The 22,929-nt window shown below is 36.1% G+C and overlaps 1 protein-coding gene across 2 annotated transcripts in view; it reads right to left on the bottom strand.

Annotated features, from left to right (window-relative positions):
* GABRB2 (gamma-aminobutyric acid type A receptor subunit beta2) overlaps nt 1–22,456 on the bottom strand; it is a 253,025-nt gene extending 230,569 nt beyond the window's left edge. For both annotated transcript variants that reach the window (XM_021077085.2, XM_021077086.2), the window contains exons 1-3: nt 22,300–22,456; nt 22,054–22,145; nt 20,993–21,060 (exon numbers count right to left, since the gene is read on the bottom strand). In XM_021077085.2, the coding sequence (XP_020932744.1) occupies nt 20,993–21,060; nt 22,054–22,145; nt 22,300–22,376 (237 nt within the window). In that variant the 5' untranslated portion in view covers nt 22,377–22,456. The remainder of the gene's footprint in view (nt 1–20,992; nt 21,061–22,053; nt 22,146–22,299) is intronic.
* Nucleotides 22,457–22,929: the final 473 nt, after the last annotated feature.

Below are 22,929 nucleotides of genomic sequence, written 5' to 3'. Positions count from 1 at the left end.
CTACTACTATGAAGTGTTACCAGTGTTTATAAAAATGTCAAAGACAAAACACACAACCCATAAATTTTCACAAGCAACTTGCTTTTGTCAGTTTTAAAAAGGAAAACTACATTTGTACCAGTTGGAGAGTCACAATCAAATGCATTTAGTTTTAATCAAGCAATGAAAAAAACAGATTGTGTTTCATTCTGTTCTTTAAATACATTTCAAACAACTTCAAAGACAACATTTAAAAAGATGTTCAAGAATTGAGGCTAACACTTGGCTTTATTTAATTGATAGGCTAAAACACTCTTAATTTTCTGGCTCTTCTCACATCTGAAATAGCACGGCATACTTTTTAAATGTTAATTCACAACTATACCTCATTTTATGTATAATCTGGTACCCCTGCTTAGCTCTGCACTTTGGTTTAGTTTTTAATTCTAGCCATGATTCTAATGTACAGACTTCATGAGAGAATGCTATCTGCCTTAAAGGTGTCAAGTTGGGAAGCATTCTTTGAAGAGTTCTGTGTATTCTAAAGTCAACTTTATTGATAGGGAGATCCTTGCATAATTACAGGGCTACTCCTTTGTAACATTATCTATGACAGTTGAACAGCAAACCTGAGATAACAGACACAAAGAGCCCCTCACTATTTTTTCCATAATTATTCCAATCTTAATACTAAAAATGTTTTCTTTTCATGCCTAGTAATTGCAATTAATAAAAATTTATATCTCCATGAAATCACATCCTTAATGCATTCTTATTTAATTTGAACCATTTCTCATTCAAATAAAGTCCTAATATATAAACAAGAAAGCCAAGTAATGATATGAATTTCATATGCTACATCTTCCACTGGTTTCTATCAAGAGTACTTTATATTTCATGTCACATTTGTTCAAAACAAAGGGCACAAAATTTTCCTACTTTTGTATTGACCACACAGTAAATATTTTAGATTTTGTGGGCCATGTGGTCTTTAACTATTCAACTCTTTTTTCCCCCTTTTTTGGCTGTTCCACAGAGATCCAAGCTGCAGTTGCGACCTGCAGCAATTCTGGATCCTTGAATCCACTGTGCCAGGCTGGGGATCAACTGTGTCCTAGCACTGCAGAGATGCTGCCAATCCCATTGCATGACAGTGGGAACTCCTCAACTCTGCCTTTATAGTAAAAAAGTACATAGGGATAATACGTAACCAAATGGGCCTGGGTATGTTCCAGAAAAAGTTTATTTTTAAAAACAGGCACCCAGCCATATTTAGTTTACTTCTGCTCTAAAATATCAATAATCTTGGGCCAACACTAGCTGAAAAAGATGAACATAATTGTCAAAAATACGTCTCATTAAAATCCAGTTTAAAAAATATTGTTAAGTATATCTTCGAAGATAAAATGTCACAATTATCTTCTAAAAGGGAAAATAAATCTGTATTCCCTCTCAACTGTGCTGTAGAAAATATTCATTTATCATAGTAGTATATTCATATTTCTTATAAAAATATACAGAACCAAAACACAACTGTCAAAAGACCAAGCCTCCCTTGATACATCAATCAAGTTTGAATTTATTGAAGTGCAGCATATCAATACTTTAGTACAAATAGATTCATCTAGTATAACATTTCATTTTGCATATAAAAATGGATATTCAGTAAACTCATGCAAAATAACATGGAATTCCAGCTTTGTTTTAGTTTGCCTATGTTAAGTCACAGGAAGCCCATCATTCTACCCAAGAATGTACAGTCTCTTTAAGCTGATGTTTGTGGCATTATTTTTTCCCATTATATCCCAGCCTACTAATGAATCCAACTTAAGCTTAGCAGTGTTAAATAATTCAACCTGATAAGTTGATCACTTAGTGATAAGTAAGTACTCAGGAAAAATATAACCACTGCATTCTTGGTTTTATATTACATTTGTGCATGTATATATGCACATGTCTATGTCTATGTGTGTGACAGGTAAACACTATTGACAGTGCAGGGCTAGTTTACAGAATTCTTTTCTCCTACGACTTGTGAGCTTTTGCTCTTTGAGGCACATATGACTTAAAACAAAAATTACAATTCAACTGAGCAGTCACTAAATCCGGTAAAATACATATGGTATATTTTCTCCAAACTTTTGTTATCCATATTGAGATGTTTTCTAGAAACTCAAACTTCATGCACAGCTATTCTAGCTGATGGGTTCAGCATGACAATTACGACTGCTCAGAAGGACAAGTTTATTTAAAATAGTCAAACCAACCATGATTTAGAATTTGCCACAATGAAACAGTGTTTATAGTTCTTGATCTTCGGTGATCAAGTCTGTGGATAAAAGTCATGATCAGATTTAATATTAAATCTAGCCATGTCTTCACTCTGAAAACAGGTATTTATGGGAATACACACACAGTGTGTCAGTTATGCTGTTTTATGATCTGGCTGTAACTGCTCTCAACACGAAATAGCCCCTCTTCACCTATCTGTAGTTAAATCCATCCATATGTCGTCATAGACATCAGAGTTCAGAGGTGGCACGTGATGATAATTTGGCTAACTACATTCAAAACTGCCTTATTTTCATAAAGTTTATATGCACAAAATATATATAGGATTTATTAAGCAGAGACCACTGTTTTAAATCTATACTTTACTCAGTAAGGTTAAAGAAAGAAAAGGAATCTTTAAGAATGTACCATCATTGGTAATTTGTGCTGGTTCTTACAAGACCAAGTAAATGAATCCTACGTAGAAAACTGAAGTTGAAACGAAATGTTTGCACTGATCAAAAACATTACAAACTGCAAAAAAAAAAAATACACAATGATTCTGCATACACATTTTAAATTTTAATGATGCCCGAGGCACCCCATGCATAACTTGAAACAGAAGTGGTGCTCTGAGTTGTAAAATTAAAAGATACTCCTTCTAGGATGCTTGCATGCATTTGTTCTTTTGGCCAGGAATCAAAAATAATCATTGGATATAAAAATCCCATTCACAATAACCATAAAAACTGTAAAGTGTAGAATTTAACAAGAATTATATAAGGCCTATGAGAATAAATTTAACAAGAAATTTGCAAGACTTACAGGGAGAAAACTGTAAAATTTTACAGAAGGATATAAACGAATATATATAAATGATGATATGTAGTATGTTATTCAATAGGAAAAACCAATGCTATTAAGAAGTAAATTTTCTTCCAAATTTTCAACAAATTTCAGGACAATTACAACCAAAATACTAGTAGCTCTATTTTTAACCTGACGAAATGTAAAGCCTGTATATAACTGCTTCATATTGTTTAAATATAATTAAGCGGAAACAAAATGAGAGGTTTATCTATTTTGTAGTTATAATTTACATAAAAATTAGTTTCACTGTGTAACAGGATAATGCAAGATCTGTATATGTTGCAAAATGATCTCCATCCTAAGTCTACTTAACACCCATTACCACACATAGTTATACATTTTTTTCTCATGTTGAGAACTTTTAAGATCTACTTTCTTGGTAACTTTCAAATGCAATACAGTATTATTAACTACAACCACCATGCTCTAAAGTATATCTCAATGACATTTATTTTACAACTTTACAGTGTATTTATTTTGTAAAGGGAAGTTTGTAACTTTTGATCCTCTTTACTTACTTCTCCCACCTCCCACCCTCTGCCACCAAATCTGTTCTCTGTATCTATGAGTTCTTTATTTTGTCTGTTTACTTTAGGATCCTACCTAGAAGCAAAATCATAAGGTATTTGTCTTTCTCTGTGTGACTTAATTTCACTTAACATAATACCATCAAGGCCTAACCATATTGTCACAAATGGCAATACTTTTTTAAAGCTGAATATTCCACTGTATACGTATATATTTTGTGCATTTATATGTATGTATAACTGTGTCACCTTGCTGTACAACAGAAAATTGAGAGAACACTGTAATAGTTTTCTATAGTGGAAAAAAATAGAAATTATAAAAAAAATTATGTCACATTTTTAACCCATCCAGTGATGAATACTCAGATATTTTCCCATATCCCAGCTATTGTAAATAGTGTTGCAATGAATATACACATATAATATATATAATAAATATATATAATTAAAATACATATAATTAAAATATATATATTCCAATACATATTGCTATAAATATGGTTCATTTCCATTGGATAAATACTCAGAAGTGGAATTTCTGAATCATATGGTAGTTCTATTTTTAATGTTTTGAGGCACTGCCATACTGTTTTCCACAGTGGCTGCTCCAATTTACATTCCCACCAAGCGTTCTCAAGCCTTCCCTTTTCTCCACACCATCACCAATACTTATTAACTTCTTGCCTTTTTTATGATAGCCAGTCTAACAGGTGTGAGGTAATATATCAGGTGAGAGCTATGTCTTAATATTTAAAGCTAGAGTGATTAAAATCACAGTGTTGGCACAACGATAAAGAAAAATATTGGTGAGGCAAATGACAGAGTAAAAGCAAAAACCTAAGGGCATATGATTGCATATATGATGAAGACAACATTTCAAATCATTAGGGAAATGACAAATTCCTTCATTAAATATTATCCTGATACCTACCTATCTATCCTATCTATATATATTCCTGCTTCAGAACTTACACTAAAATACATTTCAAATGGATTGAATATTCTTGTAAAAAATTACCTAAAATATTGAAAGATGACTTGAAGTTTATTTATTTATTTTTGTCTTTTTTGCCACTTCTTGGGCCACTCCCCTGGCATATGGAGGTTCCCAGGCTAGGGGTCTAAACGGAGCTATTGCTGCCGGCCTATGCCAGAGCCATAGCAATGCCGGATCCAAGCCACGTCTGCGACCTACACCACAGTTCATGGCAACGCCAGATCCTTAACCCACTGAGCAAGGCCAGGGATTGAACCCACAACCTCATGGTTCCTAGTCAGATTTGTTAACCACTGAGCCATGACGGGAACTCTAAGAAGTATTTTTTAATCTTAGAACAAACAAGACTTCTCAAAGTATGAAAACCAAGATCAAAATCCATAACATATTTTAATACATCAAAAGATGGTATTCACAAAGTTACTACACAAGAGAGTATGTTTAAAAAATATGAAAAAGGATAATAACCTTAATATATAGGAAACCACAAATCACTAACAAAATTGAATCTTCTAATAGAAAAACATCAGTAAATTACATTAAAAGGCAATTCAGAAAGAAAAGAATGCAAATGACCCATAAAAACAAAAAGATATTTGAGATAGTTACCTGGCAATAAAAATTTTAATTAGTCAAGGAAGTTGCCAATTTTACCACAAAGGTGGAAATTATGACTATACTAAGGGAGATGCCCAGTACTGGTTGGGATGTATGCAAGTGGAACTCCCCACATGGGTGGTGTGAACATAAATCAGGACTTTCTTAAAGGAAGCACAGTTTTGCAATATGCAACAAAATCTAAATATATAAATATGTAAAATGTATCAATATTGAAAATAAATGTCAATTCCTCTCGGAGTTCCAATAATCCCATTTCTAAGAATTTAAGAAAAATTTTTAAATTGAATCAAATATGAATACACAGATAGTTTAGTGCAGTTTAGTTCAACATAGTAAAAATACTCCAAATAATAATGTTCATCAAGAGAGGATAGATTTAATAAATATGGTGTAGCCATACAATGCAATTCTATGCAACCACTGGATGTTACGTAGTAGAAAAATTATAGATGGCATTAAAAGATGTTCACAAAATATGTTGTGCGGAAATCATAGCATAAAACATCACGTATAACACTGATTCTATTTCATGTGCATGCATGTGAATTCCCAAGGAGATCTGAGGTTTAGGTTTCGTTATGCTAACAATTTTTTTTTCTTTTTTTCTTTTTAGGGCTGCACCTGCGGCATATGGAAGTTCCCAGGCTAGGGGTCGAATCAGAGTTGCAGCTGCTGGCCTATGCCACAGTCACAGCAACACCAGACCCAAGCTGCATCTGCAACAACACCGCAGCTTGTGGCAGTGCCAGATCTTTAACCCACTGAGCCACAACGGGCTTATTTCTGAGTGATGATATTAATAAAGATATTCACTTTTCATTAAAGTTTATTACTGATTTTTATATACTGGTTAGTAATAAGTAATAAAAGCAATTCAGATTTTTTAAAAAACTGCAGGCTCTTATGAAAATTATGTGATAAATTTACCTGTTTTACAAAGTAAATATAACAAACAGCTGGAAGTTACTTTATATCTTTCACTTAATTTCCTTAATTTTCAAATATAGAAAAACTGGATCAAAATTTAAGGATGTTTTACAAAGTTTTATCATCAGTGACAAATCCAGAACTTCTCAGTCCCTTCTTTTAATATATATATACTGACCTTTCACAATAATTATAGGGATAATCTTTAAAAAATGCAATAGCATATTTTAGTCCAAGGATTGCTTGCTTTCAAAAGAAATGTACAACTAAGTAATTATGTTAAAGGTACATATGCTCATATGTTGAAATTCATGTATATTGTTTTCAGACATGAATTATATATTTGACCTATTTTTTTTCATAATTTTTATCAACCTCACTGTTATACTTGACAAAGCAGAAAAAAGAAAAGAGATTAGAAGCATTTTGTTTAAGCCACTTATTTTCCCCAAGCTTGAAGAACACAAATGTATTCAAATTGAAGCCTTCTGAATTGACCTGGAAATACATCACAATTATTATTTCACACAAATCCTAATGATCATTTTACTGAGTATTCTGAGATATGTCCCACCTCATTAAAATAACAAGTAAAATATGACGGGCTGGTATTTTCTTGTTTCTAAAAAAGTCTCATAAAATTTAATCAAAATCTAATTTTATTCTTTTTTTTTTTTTTTGTCTTTTTTTAGGGCCACACCCGTAGCACATGGAGGTTCCCAGGCTAGGGGTCGAATCGCAGCTGTTGCTGCTGCCTATCCCAGAGCCACAGCAATACCAGATCTGAGCCACATCTGTGACCTGCACCACAGCTCACGGCAACACCGGATCCTTAATCCTATGAGCAAGGCCAGGGATCAAACCCACAACCTTGGTTCCTAGTCATATTTGTTTCCACTGCTCCATGGCAGGAACTCCAAAGTCTAATTTTATTCTTAATTCTCAGAATTACCATATAACTATTTTTTTCAGAGAAGATTTTTATTTTGAGCCGTACTTGAATTCATGCCCTACTGAAGATATATGATTTATAAAAACTAAGAAAAAAATAAATCATAATCTTAACTTTATCCACAAACCCTGATGATGTCAAAACAGTTATAATTATTATTTTAATTGATTTATAAATGTCAGACTATTTTTACACAGTATAGATTTTATCCTTTATGTTCTATTTTATTTTTTTTAGGTTTCTCAAAATTCATCTGGGAAACTAGAATGTAGACTACTGACAATCATGCTGGGAGATTATAATGGAGGTTGGTTCATTGAATTTTTTAAACTTTGCTTTAACTTGAGAAAAACATAAAATAAATACGATAGGAGACAAAATAGACTTTAATTCCAGTACCAGCACTTTGTGGCTTAAAATAAAGGCAGGCTGTTCTAAGTCACATAAATCTTCTAACCCTCAGTTTACCTATCTGATAAAACAAATGTCATAGCAGTTTTTGAGAATTAAATGTGAAGTCACTGAAAAATTGCATTTGATTTCATAAAAAACTCAATAAATAGTAGCATCATTAATCATATAATAAAATATCTTATATATCAAAGGTATAATACAATTTTTCAAATAATGTTTTTCATTGATCATTTTTAATTAAATACTTGTTTACAAACTAACAAATGCTTGAAAGAACAGGGAATCCACATGCATTTTAAGATTGTTAACTCAAAATCATATAAATTCAAAAGGAGAGTCCTGATTATATACACATTCTTAAATGGCAAATCCTTGTTGCACATTTCATGACATTCATTTATATTAAACAAAAAACAAAACCCAGGTACTTTCTTAAAAAGGCCTTCTACTATTTCTCAACTATTGAAAATGCATTATAAACAGAAACCACATGTGTCTCTCTCTCTCTCTCTCCCCATCTCGCTACCTGGGTCTTCCTGACTCTATTCCTCTTGCTCTGTTGAGGGAGTAGGGTGGATTGGGAGCTTGGAGTTAATAGATGCAAACTACTGCTTTTGAAATGAATTAGCAATGAGATCCTGCTGTGTAACTCTAGGAACTATGTCTAGTCACTTATAATGGAGAATGATAATGTGAGAAAAAAAAATGTATACATGTATGTGTAACTGGGTCACCATGCTGTACAGCAGAAAAAAACTGTATTGGGGAAATAACAATGGAAAAAATAATAAAAAGCAAAAATACGAAATAAATAAAGCCTAAAAGAACAAGTAGCATTTAATTTAATCAAGTTTTCTTCTTGCTATGACTGCACAACACATTCAAACAACGACAACAAAACAGGACACTCAGAGGTCCAGAATTGCAGCTACTTTTTAAAATGAGAACATAAACATTTTACAGGTATTCTGTCCCAGGACTGGAAATATTACAATTAGAATATATAACATCTGTTCACTTTGACTAAAGCATCTTAAGGAAGTTCCACTGCTACATATTACCACTTCAGCCATCTACTTGGCAATGATGATCAGTCAGTAAAACAGCAAGATAAAGCCATTTTAAAATGTGGTTCTCAAACCTGGTTCATTATATAATAGAAAATTGGCCTCCAAAACCTTAACTCCAAAATAAAGCATCTACAATTTTCAAAAGAAATAAAGAAACTCTGTTTTCATGTGAGTCTATGTTTCTACAGATCTTCCTCTGTAAATCTGGCAAGTGCTTAAAATATGTGACTATTGCAGTAACAAAGGTATCATTCTCTAATGAATTCTGTTAGAAAAATGGTTTGACACACAGGCATGCTGATGGGATTCAAGTAAACACTTATGAGCATTCTTCCAACACATAAGCCAGATGCAAATTTACACAGCCTAGCAGATCAGCCCCATCAGTGGCGAAAGACAGTATTGGCTTAGCAATGCTTGAAAGAGGAATGGTTTATACAACTGACTGATCAGAGAACATTTCAAGAGATCCTCAGTCTATTAACTCAAATGCTCTTTTGGCAAAAAACAACCAAAAAAACCCCAGAAATATGTATTTACAAAATAAGTTTTCTTTGTCTGTAGGTCAAGGAAAATAAAGTGAAAAGACACAAATTTGATTTGGGGGGAGCACTGTGACCCCCAAAAGCAATGAAAAGAGACCAGTTATTTGATTTCACTGCCTAATAATTGGCACCTACTCACTTATATTTTAAACTCTTTAACACTTCTGCTTCTTATTTTATGATCTTTAAAACTGCTTATAAATCATTTTACTTATGATTAAAATTAACAATATTTCTTGAAAGATTTACAGTCGAAATGTCAGCACTTTTGCAAAAGTGAAAAATTCTTAAAGATGATCTTTGTCTATTTGTTTAAAAGCTGTCTTACTATATAGCTTTTTTTTTTTTTTCCTTTGGTCAATCCAATTAATCTGTAGTCCTAGGAAGTAAGAAGATTCAATAATTATTTTAAAACAAAGCGATGAAAAGTACACTCCCTAAAACATTATTTTTCTTATGCTGATGCTTTAGAAGTTACAAGGGAGGAATAAATGATGGTGTATCCATAAAAAAAATCATTCATCTTTGAATTATATATATTACAAGCCCTACTATCCAATATTTCCCATTAGCAGAACAGAATAGACTTTAATTTTCCATTATTATTCATTATATTCTTGTTTTCATGGGAAATAAAAACTTTAAACCAGTGTCAAGGTGAGTATAAGATTAAAATATTATAACTTTATATATACTTTATCAAATTATCTATTTGGGATATGTTTTATAATGGACCTTACATATCAGTGCAGAGACAGATATTTATTTATTGAGCAAGTCAAGTAGTCTCAGGTTGAATTCTCATGATGCAACTACCATTTCTATCTAAAATGAAAATTAAATAGAATAAAAAGTGACTCTAGAGATTATGTATTTAGTTAAAAGAGAGATTTGTAGGAGTTCCCATCATGGCTTGGTGATTAATGAATCCGACTAGGAACATTAGGTTGTGGGTTCGATTCCTGGCCTTGCTCAGTGGGTTAAAGATCCAGCATTGCTGTGAGCTGTGGTGTAGGTCGCAGACGCGGCTCGGATCCCACATTGCTGTGGCTCTGGCGTAGGCTGGCGGCTATGGCTCCTATTCGACCCCTAGCCTGGGAACCTCCATATGCCGCGAGAGCAGCCGAAGAAATGGCAAAAAAAAAAAAAAAAAAAAAAAGAGAGAGAGAGAGATTTGTAAAAGTCAGTGAACTTTTTTTTTTTAATCTTTGATTTGATGGACTTGCATGAACTAGGCATAATTACTGATCTGTACAAGAGTAATCTCAAGATGTTTAATCACCGAGACCTTAAGTTTAAGCATAAACTTCAAGAATTACAATTAGGCAGCCAAATGTAATTTGTATGAAGCTATTTCAATGGCATTTTACCAATATGCAAATGCATAATACTACTAGCACTAACCGCCAATCCAATAGCTACCTTTCTGAACAAGAAGGAATAGTCAAATCATATCTCTTAAAATGCATAAATATCAATATTTCTGATATTTCTCAGACATCTTTAAATAACAGATGCAGGTGTATTAACTCATGCATAGCTCCAAACACTGTACTACCTGATGATTCCTACTCCCATTTCACAAACTTTCTTCAACTTCTAAAATATAGAATAATTCTTTTCATTTGTGTCCATAAAATTAGTGTGGAGATCCCAAAGGCTATTTTATAAAAATCAAAGTGGCATCTGGAAAATGTTTTTTTAGTTCTCCCTCACTTTCCCTCAGTAAGTGTCGCTTGCTTTTATCTTTGTGAAGGTGCTTAAGATTTATCTAGTTATAGCATGTGCTCAAGAAATTTCAAGGTCTCCTCTGCACACTGTCAAGGTCTTGTTCAACTAAACCTCACCATACATAGTCATACCCTACATATGGACCCGACCATTCTTACCCACTTATATTAGCTGTGCAATCTTTGAAGTTATACAGTCTTTCTAGTCCTTGTTTCCATATTTATAAAAGAGGAGATTATTACCAAGTTCACTGTATTTTTGTAAATATTAATTTAGTTGTATGCACTCTAAATATTTATTTTTGTGGTACTGTTATTGCTAACATGTAATGGCTTTCTTCATACTGTCTCCACCCACACTGACCCTCCCACAGGACTGTCTTATTTTTCTCTCCACTCATATCACACTGATCCTTCTTGTTTTGTTTAGTCCAATTCTCCTTCTATCATGAAGGCTTCTACAAATTCCACCTACTCTGACCACTTGGGTCTTTAACATCATGAAAACTCATATTATAACTAGAGACCAGCCTGTTGTCAAATTTTTATTATCAATTGTATTACCCTCCACCTTGACTTAAACAGTGGCCCTCAGATAGTACATGTGCCAGTCATATAGAGAGCTTTTAAACAAGCAGATTCCTGAACTCCACCCCAAACATAGTAGATCAGACTCTGGGCCCGGGCCCTAAAAATATGAATATTAATACAAAACTCCGATAAATCTGTTTCACAGTAAAGTCTGAGAATCCCTATGAAAACTTGGATCTCGACCTTTTATTTTGATTTCTCTATCACAGAAATACACCACTCTTCTCTCTATCTGAAGCACTCACCTCTCTATTAACCCCACCTCCCTCCTTCAGGCAGTTAATATTAATCTTTCTCAACAATGGATGGAACCTTGGGTCCAGTGGAAGAATCATTTCATATCCTTCCAAACAACAGCCTAATTGGCATGGTCCTGGTCAAGAAGCATTAGACAAATACTTCCTGGTAGCCTGATATACTGCAGTCTTTCAACTACATTCTCCACTACCTCCATTCACTTCATATGGTGTTAAGTGTCTACTAACTGCTGGCATTGTGCGAGGCACAAGGCATATAGGCAGATGCTGGCCAGGCATTTGCACACGTCAGTATCTCTGTTATTTCTCCATGGCTTATTCATGTATCACTTTTCTAAGATACATGTAGATTCACATTAGAAACTTCATCAGGTTGGAGTTCCCATCATGGCTCAGTGATTAACGAATCTGACTAGGAACCATGAGGTTGCAGGTTCGATCCCTGGCATTGCTCAGTGGGTTAAGGATCCGGCATTGCCGTGATCTATGGTGTAGGTTGCAGATGCGGCTTGGATCCTTCGTTGCGGTGGCTCTGGCCTAGGCCAGTGGCTACAGCTCTGATTCGACCCTAAGACTTAGAACCTCCATATGCCATGGGAGTGGCACAAGAAATGGCAAAAGACTAAAAAAAAAAAAAAGAAAGAAACTTCATCAGTTTAATTGCAGATACTGTGTTAGGAAAAAAGTTATTTCATTTTTAATTGCCCAAACAATTACTTCTAAGTTAAGACCTCTTGGCAAGTAAGTGGGCGGTAGGTGCCAAATCACAGAGCAAGGAAAATGAGACTTGGCTATAAAAATGCCAAAAGAATGTTTACAAAATGAGCACCAGCAAGAGTCAATGAGTTAAAGACATACTCATATTTTTCTATATAAATAAAGAATAATATAAACTCATTTTTCTCAGCTTATAAAATACATATTTTACAAATAAAATGCACAACTGGAAGCAACATATAAATCTTGCGTTTATATCTCTTAAAAACTCATAACCGTCTATTTTCTTATTCATCTTTTAACTGCCTGTTTCCACGTATTTTTATGTCATCCAAAAATGTAAATCGATTTTGGAAAAACAGAGTAATATCAGGCTAGAAACAGAGTAAAGAATAGCTGTGTAAATCAGAGTCAAATTGATATACAAAATTTAAAAGTTCCCATTTATATGCTATTTGAATTCGATTCTCTATTTTATATACAATTTTATGTAATTGTTAATATACATAAGTAAAAGTAAATTGTTTATTTTCGCATAGTCTATAGCTAGAAGTATGACTAACAATGTATAAACTGTACTTAAAAATGCTTTTATGAAAAAATGCACAATGAATAAAAAATAAAACATAAATATATTCATGTTTTGGTATATGTTTGTAAGATCACCAAAAAGGCATAGAAAGATACACACTAGTTTACACTTGTAGTAGAATTTTTTTTAAAGAAAACATAAAACAAAAACAAATACTCTTAGTCTGTTAAATGAAAATATAGCCTATAAAATTCTCTCTATAAAATTAGCACAATGTATAAAGTAGGAATAAGTGAATAAACAAGTAGAAGGTGAGATAGACAAATTAAAACACAGCTTTAATGAAGTGATAGGGATTAGATAATTTTTGGCTTTGATGTTTGTTGGCAAGTTAAAATTGATTTTGTAATAATGCACCACCAAACATAAATGAAAATGGCAATTAAGTCCAAAAACCATTATTCAATTAGAAGATATTTTCTCAAGTTCATTGGAGACAAAACCACACCACCGTTCTGCACACCAAGGGTCTCAGCAGGGCATAACTGGCAATTTCAGGAGACATTTTTGGTTTTCACAACTGCAGAGGGTACCGCTGGCATGTAGTTGGTTGGGGCCAGAGATACTGTTAAACATCTAACTCTGCACATGACAGCCTCCTCCCAAAGAAAAATGCCAAGAGCCCAAATGTCCAGGGCACCAACCGCAAATAAATGCTATAGAATGAATGATGGCAAAACAAGGCAGTACCCCACCCTGAAATTAGTTAGTACCCCCACCAAATGTTAAGGAAAAATTTCCTCTGATTCCCATTCTTACAGAAATTCCCAAGACCATTTAATCATGAGGTGGGAGAGTCACGTTAAGGCACAGTACACTTTGAGGTACTCCTAAAATAGCAAACTTGAGCTATTTCCTTCCCCTTCCTTCTTGTGCAAGGTAAGCCCACAGTCAGATCTTTATTTCATGATGCAGTCAAGCCAGGGCATTATTTAAGGTCCTACAAAGCAACAGCAAAGGATCTGCCATATGAGTTAACCAAGAGAAAGTGATTTATAAGCTGTCAATATCATGTGGCATTATCATTTTAAAATACATAAAATAAATCCTCTAGAGGTGTAATCTTTATAGTGAACCTCGTTTATACTCTGTGGGCTAGAGGGAGTAAAGATATGGGATGAGAAGAAAAACACTCAACCACCTTTAAGACAATATTTGCAGGAGTAATTTATCAGACATCACACACACAAAAAAGTGTTCTCAATAGGAAAAAGTTCAACTGAAAATGAGATCTTGCTAATAAAAGAAAAAAAAGGGAAAGGGTCTTTTTACATAGTTTCCACCCAAAACTTAAACCCACCAACATGGTTTACAGTTCTTGAATTTTATCAGTCAAAATTTTGTGACAATTATTGGCCTTAATGGTTAAAGGGCAGATTCTGCTGGAGCAACTGGAAAACTATTAAAGTTAACAGCACCCATTCATAATGAAAGAAATTATGACACAAACAACATCTTTGACTCTTAGATCTTACATAAATATTCTTTTATCGCTTGATTTATATTGTTCTCAATGGATGTAATATAAAGTATAAATTTATCAAGGACATAAAACATATTTAATGCATACTCAATAAAGTACTACTTGATAAAATCACTTTAATGAAATTAAGATATTTTTTCAAAGTGGAGTGAGGAGTAACATCTTATATAGAGTTGGTTTATCTGATTCACCCACCACTTCCAAAAAATAGCTAAATAAAAACAACTACAACAAAACAAGGTCCTCAAGGAATAAAAATGATTGTTTAAAAATGAGGCCTTGCTAGATCTAAAAATGTAGTATAATCACATGGTTAAGATTGCGGGATGTGAATTCAGTCATTTTTTAGCAGTGTGACCTTAAATAAGTCACTTAACCTCTCCAGGCCTTAGGTTCCTCTTTCGTAAATAGGTGGACATTAGCCATATCACTGTTTTTATAGGAGAATTGGACTGAATAATGCACATCAACAGGATACCCCTAAACACGTTAAGGTCTTCATGAGCCGTAACTGATTATATTCTTATATTCGTGTTATGACAGTAGAAAATGTTGGGCACTGCCCAAGACGAGGAGGGCAGTGGGGAAGAGAAGAGAAAGGAGGAGAGAGAAGAGAAGGAGAGAACATAAGGGCTTGTTAAAACTGGGTAGGATAGCTCGAAGCCTAATTTATTCAGAATGAAGCCTGGGTCAGTGCGTGGTCACGCCCCCTTCACCAATGCTTCACCTTCTGTCCCACCCCCACCCCACCTCCAGGTTTGTATCTGCATCCTACTCCCTGCTAAGGGATACTGCTTCTCAAAATGACCCAAGACTTTGTTTACCAACTGCCCTCTCCCCACTTCACTTCAGATCCACACTTTTCAAAGGTGTAGTCTTCAGCCCTAAAGCTTCTTGCTACATTTCCCAACATGTTCCTGTTACTGTATCTGGGAGACAAGCCTCAGAACTTACTCCAGGTGGTCTTCACAGCATCTGACGTAGTGGACCATTTCCTTCTTTTTAAACACTCTTGTGCCTGGGCTTTGAAAACATTATTATCTGCAGGTTCTCCTACTAACTCTCTGACTATTGCTTAGCCACGTATTTAATCTCCTTTGCAGGCTCCTTTTCAGAGCTCCCCCACTTAAATTACAGTGCTCACCAGATCTACATTGTTAGCTGTCTTCACACTTTCCCTTTTTAATTGTTTCTATTCACACGGCTGTATGTACCACATCCTCAGCAACAATATCCAAGTTCATCTCTGTCATCCTGACTTCTTACATAGCGCTAGACCTGTATTTTCCAATCTCCAAATTTTATTCACTGGCAACCCACACACTTCATCCCCCATCCCATCTCAACCTGGCTGCTCTGTTAGTGTTTCCCATATCAGTAAATGACCCCAATGGAAACTTAGGATTCACCAAGTACTGATGCTTCTGCCTCATAAATATCCTGGTTTTATATCTTCATTACACACCTGTTTGCATCAATCAGTGCTTTCTGGATTTTTGCAGTGGATTTTCATCTCATCTCCCAAACTTAGTCTTGCTCCACTGTCCCTGCTTCAAAAGCATATTCCTGAAATGAGAATCTCTTCAAGCCATTCCCTAACTGACATCCTTTCATGGGTCCCTATAGCCTTTGGAACAAAATGTACCCTCTTCAGCAAGCTGCAAAAATAGTCTTTATAATTTGACCAATACCCAAGATCTCAACACCAACTCTTATCACTTTCTCATTCCACCTCCCAAATTCAGGTACTTAAAGCTACTTGCAAATCCTTAAACATATTTATTTTTACTATTTTTTTTCTCCTATATGCCATTTTTTCTGCCCGGAACATTTGTCCACAGACCTCTAACTCCCATCTTCATCTAGTAATTTCTATATAATACCTATGAATTCTGTATTTCCAACATGCCTGAGTATCTGACATACTACATTGTGGTTCTTTCCACAGTTATTGACTTAAATACTAATGTAAACAGTGCCTTGAATTTGAAGCCTAGAAATCTATGCTGTTTCCCCACATATATGATACTGTGCCTAGTGAATAATAATGAATTACTGCTCTGAAAATAAATAGTATACCCAATATATGTGGCATTCACCAGGAGTAAAAATCCAACCAATCATCATATATAAAGTCAAATCCCATGGAAAGAGAAATACTGTAACCTTAGCCACATGTGATTTATACACATGAATTAGGAAGACACAATAAATACATATCTATCGAGTAATGTGAAATACCAAATAACAAATGAATGGCAAAATCAACTGTGACAAACGAATGTAGGGAAGATACAGATCACTAGATACTCAAAGGACTACTCATAAAAAGTTTTAAAGAAAATACTTCAGCTAAACATAAGTATCACAGGAGCCTGCAGTAGAAATTACAACAGTAAACACTTAGATATTAGGTCAGAGGACAAGTCAATCTTGTTCACTGCTCCGTCCCTAAGGGCTAACACATGGCTGATCATAGTAGCTGCTAAACAAGTATTTGTGTCGAATTGAATTTTAAACTGTGCAGCTGGTGATGCAAGAAAACATCTGTTTAAAAAAAAAAAAAGGCAGCACTTTTCTCCATTCGCCATTCCATGAAAAGGTAATTTGTGTATGTGTTTACTAGAACTCTTTCCTCAAAAGTGAAATATTGCTTCACTCTTTGGTTGGCAAATGTGTTGTTTCAAGATGGAGAAATATCTGCTTTAAATGAAGAGAAAGCTATTTCAGTCTATAATCCTCAGAGCCAATTTTGGATCTTAAAATGCACTTTTCATCAAAGAATCTTAACAAAAAGATTCCTGCCAATTTAACCAAGACATCTAAAAATGCTTCATTCTAAAGCCAAGCGTTCTGCTAGGAATATCACAGTTGAGAGTTTGTTCTTCCAAAGATCTTCCACTGGACCGATAGTCACCTGAGTCACACTATCACCTTCCTAAGAACGTACAACTGCCTCTTATTTAGGAATTCTTCATTTTACTAGTATCTATGCTGGATTTCCCAGTTTTCTTGGAACTTCTTTGTACCCAGCACAATTATTATAATAAAACCAACTCAGAGACACAGGTAAATTAGAGTTGGAAGTCAATGTGGCATGTCCTTCTCATTTCAAACATATGGAAACTCAGACCATGTAACGTAAGTTATGGACCCAAGTACACTTAGGGCAATAGCTAGGACAAACACAGAATCTCCTTAGACCCTGGTGTTCAGTCTTCTACATCAGCTCTGTTCTTGAAAAACCACTACTTTTGCCTGCATCATTTTATGAATTCTGGTAGCCACCTGAGATGCCTAATATGGGATGATCACTCCATTTTAACAGGGAAAAAAATCCAGTTTCACCAGGCTGTGAATTTCATCAAGTTGACTGAGTAGCAGAAGCAGAACTGGTATTTACGTCTTTCTATCATTGTAATTTACCAGGAGTACCACATTGACATGGGCCTTTTTTTCTTTTCAGTACAAATGAGTCAATGACAATTTATTTTTTTTTTTTTTTTTTTTTTTTTTTTTTGTCTTTTTGTCTTTTTGTCTGTTGTTGTTGTTGTTGCTGTTGTTGCTATTTCTTGGGCTGCTCCCGCGGCATATGGAGGTTCCCAGGCTAGGGGTTGAATCGGAGCTGTAGCCACCGGCCTATGCCAGAGCCACAGCAACGCGGGATCCGAGCCGCGTCTGCGACCTACACCACAGCTCACGGCAACGCCAGATCGTTAACCCACTGAGCAAGGGCAGGGACCGAACCCGCAACCTCATGGTTCCTAGTCGGATTCGTTAACCACTGCGCCACGACGGGAACTCCCAGACAATTTAAACGGTCTGTTACCTACCATTCTTCAAAGGAAGATTTGCTATAATAAAAGAAAGCTACAATTACCCAAGGTTGCAGGCCACAAAGGATAATGAGGCAGAAACATGTGTTAATCAACTTTGAGCCTTCAATTAAATAATCAATCTACCATTCTTTCAGAACTGAATCGAATTGAAAGATCCCACCCTTTTCAGACCTGTATACAGTGGGCAAAATGCCCTAAACACCTTCTTCTTTCATTTAGCCCCAATGATAAAAATTTCCTATCTGTTGCTTCAAATCAAATAACTGTACTTTTAAAAAACAGCATATATCACAAAATGTGTCTTTGAAGGTTTAGCTTAAAGTCATTATGACTGTTATTATAAAAGTGTTAATTTTTCAACAAGTAAAACTGTCTGGACAAGTTCATGTGTGTAAGCAGTAGTCTAAGAAAGGAATCTAGCATGAGATTTTTAACACTTGGTTCTAATCATTAATGCTGCAGTACTGGCCTATTTACAACCTGACATTTGTTTTTGCACTTTCAACATCCCATGATTTTTCTGCAACAGTAAATAGCTTTAAGAGATGACACCTCGCCTTAGCTGGGTCTATATTTTGACTAGCAGGTCTTGGCATTATGTCCGGCTTTGATATGTCTCCAAAATGCTGCCTGCCAGTGAAAAATGAACAAACCTTAAGAAGAAAAAAATGCTACTACTCTAAACCATTTTGGGATATAATAGGTCTAAGTTCTTACCTAACTTATACGTTTAAGTTCTATCGCAGCAACTTCTAATCATCTCATCATTGTCTCTTTAGAGTCTAAATATTTCTTAATTTTTCCATAAAAATCCCATTTTTGTGATGCTATTAATCATAATAAAATGTGCGAAAAAAGTACACAAATCAAAATTTAAAAGACAGGATACACAGAACCACATCTGATTTCCCTACCACTTTGTTTTTCACAACACAGTTCACAAAGATCCAAGTACCTGGGACTTAAAATGTACCCTTATGAGGACATTTTCCATTTTTATGATAAAATTCAAAATACAAGTTGATGAAAGATGTCTAAAAATGCCACAAAAGTAATTATTTGTATATCTAAGAAGTTAGTTTCTCAAGGAAAAAAAAATTATTCTCTACCCACATGAGAGACTCTAATGTGTGGGAAACTGGTGGTTCTGAATCACTCAGTAGAGTCTTGAATCTGTGTTCATAGTCCGTATCATCAAAATCCTTCCCAATAATTAGAATATAATAAGATAAAACTTAACAAAAATATTACTGAAATAGGTGAATGTTCTCTGGAGTAGTCATAAGATGTATCATAAGCTTGAGAAATCTCAGGGTTATCACCTATTTTAGGCCATTGTATAAGGCTGGGCTAGTTATTTGAGCTTCCTCTATAACTGAATTCTGGGATGATGAAAATTTACATCATGATGAAAGCATGTCCACTACCTAGTATTTGGCTCTTTTGAGTGAATTAATGAGTGTCCTCACTTTCAAGTCCTGATGGCTTGCTTAGAACCATTGTACATAAAACCTTACATACTACAACATCTTCTTTAAGGGTGCATCCCATTTCTAGACAGAACCGTGCCTCTATACAATCTTCTGAAACGTTCTGTGTGCTATCAGGATTGAAAGCATGCGGCATATTTCATCTAACATTCAAATGTGGACTTTCTATGAAGACTTTTCCAAAGGTGGAAACTTCAAAAACACAGGGTAGAAAAGTCACTGGAGAAATGGCCCAAGTAAGGGAGGTGGGTGATGGTATGTGGGACACTTCTCATTGTCTTATATGTCTGCAGTGCCCTAATATGGACAGCAGGGGGCGCTCCTGCATGAAGTTAACCCCCCCCACACACACGTGTTCCCCTAGGGGAACACGGATACTTTCTCTGGGCGCTTGCTCCAAGCCCAAAGAGGTAGCCACTTAGGAGTGCTGCTGTCCATAAATTGCACAAGCTTAGGACAGGTGGTGAATAACATCGCAGAAGTGACCAGAGACGAACAGGTCTGAACTTGCCTTTTAAAAACAGAGAGGACGATTTTTATTTTCATTTATTTCAGTGAGCAGGAGGGGTTAAAGGAGCAGGTAAAAACTTGGCAGGAGGGGCTTGTCATCATCTGTAAAGAGGCTACTTCCAAAAGCAACAAGTGAACATCAGTATTCCAGAGTCATTTATTCACCCTCTTTGCTACATTTCAGTTCTCAGGTTATATTTTCTACGAAATGTCAAATCAACCTCTTCTCTCTTCCCTTAACTCCACCTCAAAACCAGAACATCACTTGATGAAGCAGGTTTCCCACTGAATCTTAGGAAATGTGACTTGTGCAGGGATTCTCCTGCATGTGCCTGCTTTTTGCACGTGAATGTGTGATGCATTTTACTCTCTGCATGCCAAGTCCCAGGATTTCAAGCCAAGTTGGAAAAATTCTTAGGGACCACAAACAGCCAGCTCTGAAGCCCAAAGATAGTGAGTTCCAAAGCAAGATCCCCTGCCCTCACCGCCCCCCCCTTCACGCACATACTCATGCACACCCCACCCCCCACTCCTTGGTTTTTGGATTCTTGCTCTTTCCTGTCCCCAAATGAAGGTCTGCGGAGACACAGCCATAAACCTCAGTACTCACCATATTGACTTCAGAAACCATATCGATGCTGGCAATGTCAATGTTCATTCCCACAGCCACGGGGGGACCTGCAAACCAAAATGGCCAGCCACGTGATTTCTCGTAACTTCATGCATTCTTAGCAAGAGTAGTCCCCAAGCATGGGACACTCTGCCCCCAAATTCCTCCCCACTGATAAGCCTTAAATTCTTCAATTCTCTGCTCCTTTTAAAAAAGGATGGCAGGTACTCCTCTGGGAAACGTTCTATTGAACAGGCATGAACATGTGGGGATGGGTGAGGGATTCCAGCTGGATCTACATATGTAGATTTCTCAGCAGAATACCAGACAACTCACAAGAGCCCCAGAATCCGGGGCTAGCCCAAGGTGCTGTTATATATCACACTGAAACCCCTTCTCATTCTCCCCACTCCCCCTTCCATGCAGGTTTTAACTCTAAGCTTTGTTAGAGCCTGAAGTAAAATTAAATGGACATATCAGTGTATCTAAGGCTGCAGCAAGAGATGTCCCTGGCCCATGTCCCCCTCCTCATTGAGCGCCCCCCCACTCCCCTTCCCCCACCCCACAGTCCCCTGCAGTGAGGCTTCCAGGACTGGATAATATCCAGACACCAGCCACTTTAAACCGTGGCCAGAACTCTTCCAAAGTAGGCAGGCACAAGGGGTTAATGCCACTTCTCAACCAATTGTCTGTACATCTTGTCCTCAAAAATGTTCACAATGGCCTTCAGTAAGCCAGGTTCACCAGGCATACCGTTTACTAAACTTAGGAGGTTTGTATCTCAATGAAGCAAAGACTGTGAAGCAAAGGATTTAAACAGTAAAGCTGAAGGACAGGAGTCACCAGGAAAGGCTAAGAGGGTCTCTGTGAAAGACCATCTAAGTGCTGAATAGTAACCCGCTTAAGTTTGGATCAGTTTCTCAATATGGTAACACACAGACACACTCAGTGTATCACATGCAGCCAACAATGAGGGAGAGGGAAGGCAGCACACAAAGCTCAAAAGACAGCTTAGGCTATAGCTGCTGGGCTGTTTCTCATTTCCAAGGCAACCTCATTACCTCCAAAATCTGGTCTCAGCCGAATATCATAGCCTTTCAGGAGTCTATCCACCGTCTCTTTAACCAGCGACATATTACTAGGGTCATTGACACTAAAGAAAGAAAAGACAATAAACAGGCATCAATAAGACAGCAGGCACAGCATCTTCAGTATCTGATTCTCACTACAGATCCCTGCTCACAGAGGTATACAAACAGAGCCCTTCAAAGTAAGAAAGGAAAAAGAGAAACGCTTGGCACACTTACCTCTGCGCACAGACAGCAGCGATTATTAAGGGAAACGACCAAATCCCAAAGTAGCCCTTTTTCCGGACTCTCCACATCCCTTTAGTTTTGGATGGGATTGAGGATTTCACTGAAGAGAGGAGATCCAACTTAGTCTGCCCAGTGCAGTAATTCTAATGTGAAGCGCATGCGCACGGCGTACCAAAACATCAAAGGGGCAGCAGCGGTTGCCTGGGACTGAGAAGATTTTCTTGTTAAAGGAAAAAAAAAAATTAAAGGGGAAAAAGGAAAAACATATATATGTATAATGTATACATATTGGAATAATACAGAAAAGTCACCCCACAGGAGGACCCAGGGTAAAATCTTGGTTGTCCTTTTGTTAAGACAAAAACAACTGGAGCGTCTGGTAAGTTTTGTTAGTTGCGGAAGGCAGTTTTGCACCTCGCCGGTTGTTGGGTTTTGGTGTGTGTGTGTGTTTCTTTTTAAATATGCAAAACCAGATTAGGAATTTAAAGTATAGCAGGTGTGTAGTGCTAGAGGAAGATGGGTGCCTGGGAGCCCACTTCTGGTCTCAGCAAGCGGCAGGGAGAGGAATCTGAACTTTATTTTCCATGGCAAATAGCATCCCCTGCCTGGGGCGAGAGGGGA

The sequence above is a fragment of the Sus scrofa genome, chromosome 16 (genome assembly GCF_054392235.1).
Source record: "Sus scrofa isolate SSC_HxYL_T2T_F1_AM1 chromosome 16, Sscrofa_HxYL_maternal_Yorkshire_Landrace_v2.0, whole genome shotgun sequence".
NCBI lineage: Eukaryota > Metazoa > Chordata > Mammalia > Artiodactyla > Suidae > Sus > Sus scrofa.
Note: the sequence above shows the minus strand (reverse complement) of the source record. Positions and strands in the feature narration are given on the sequence as shown.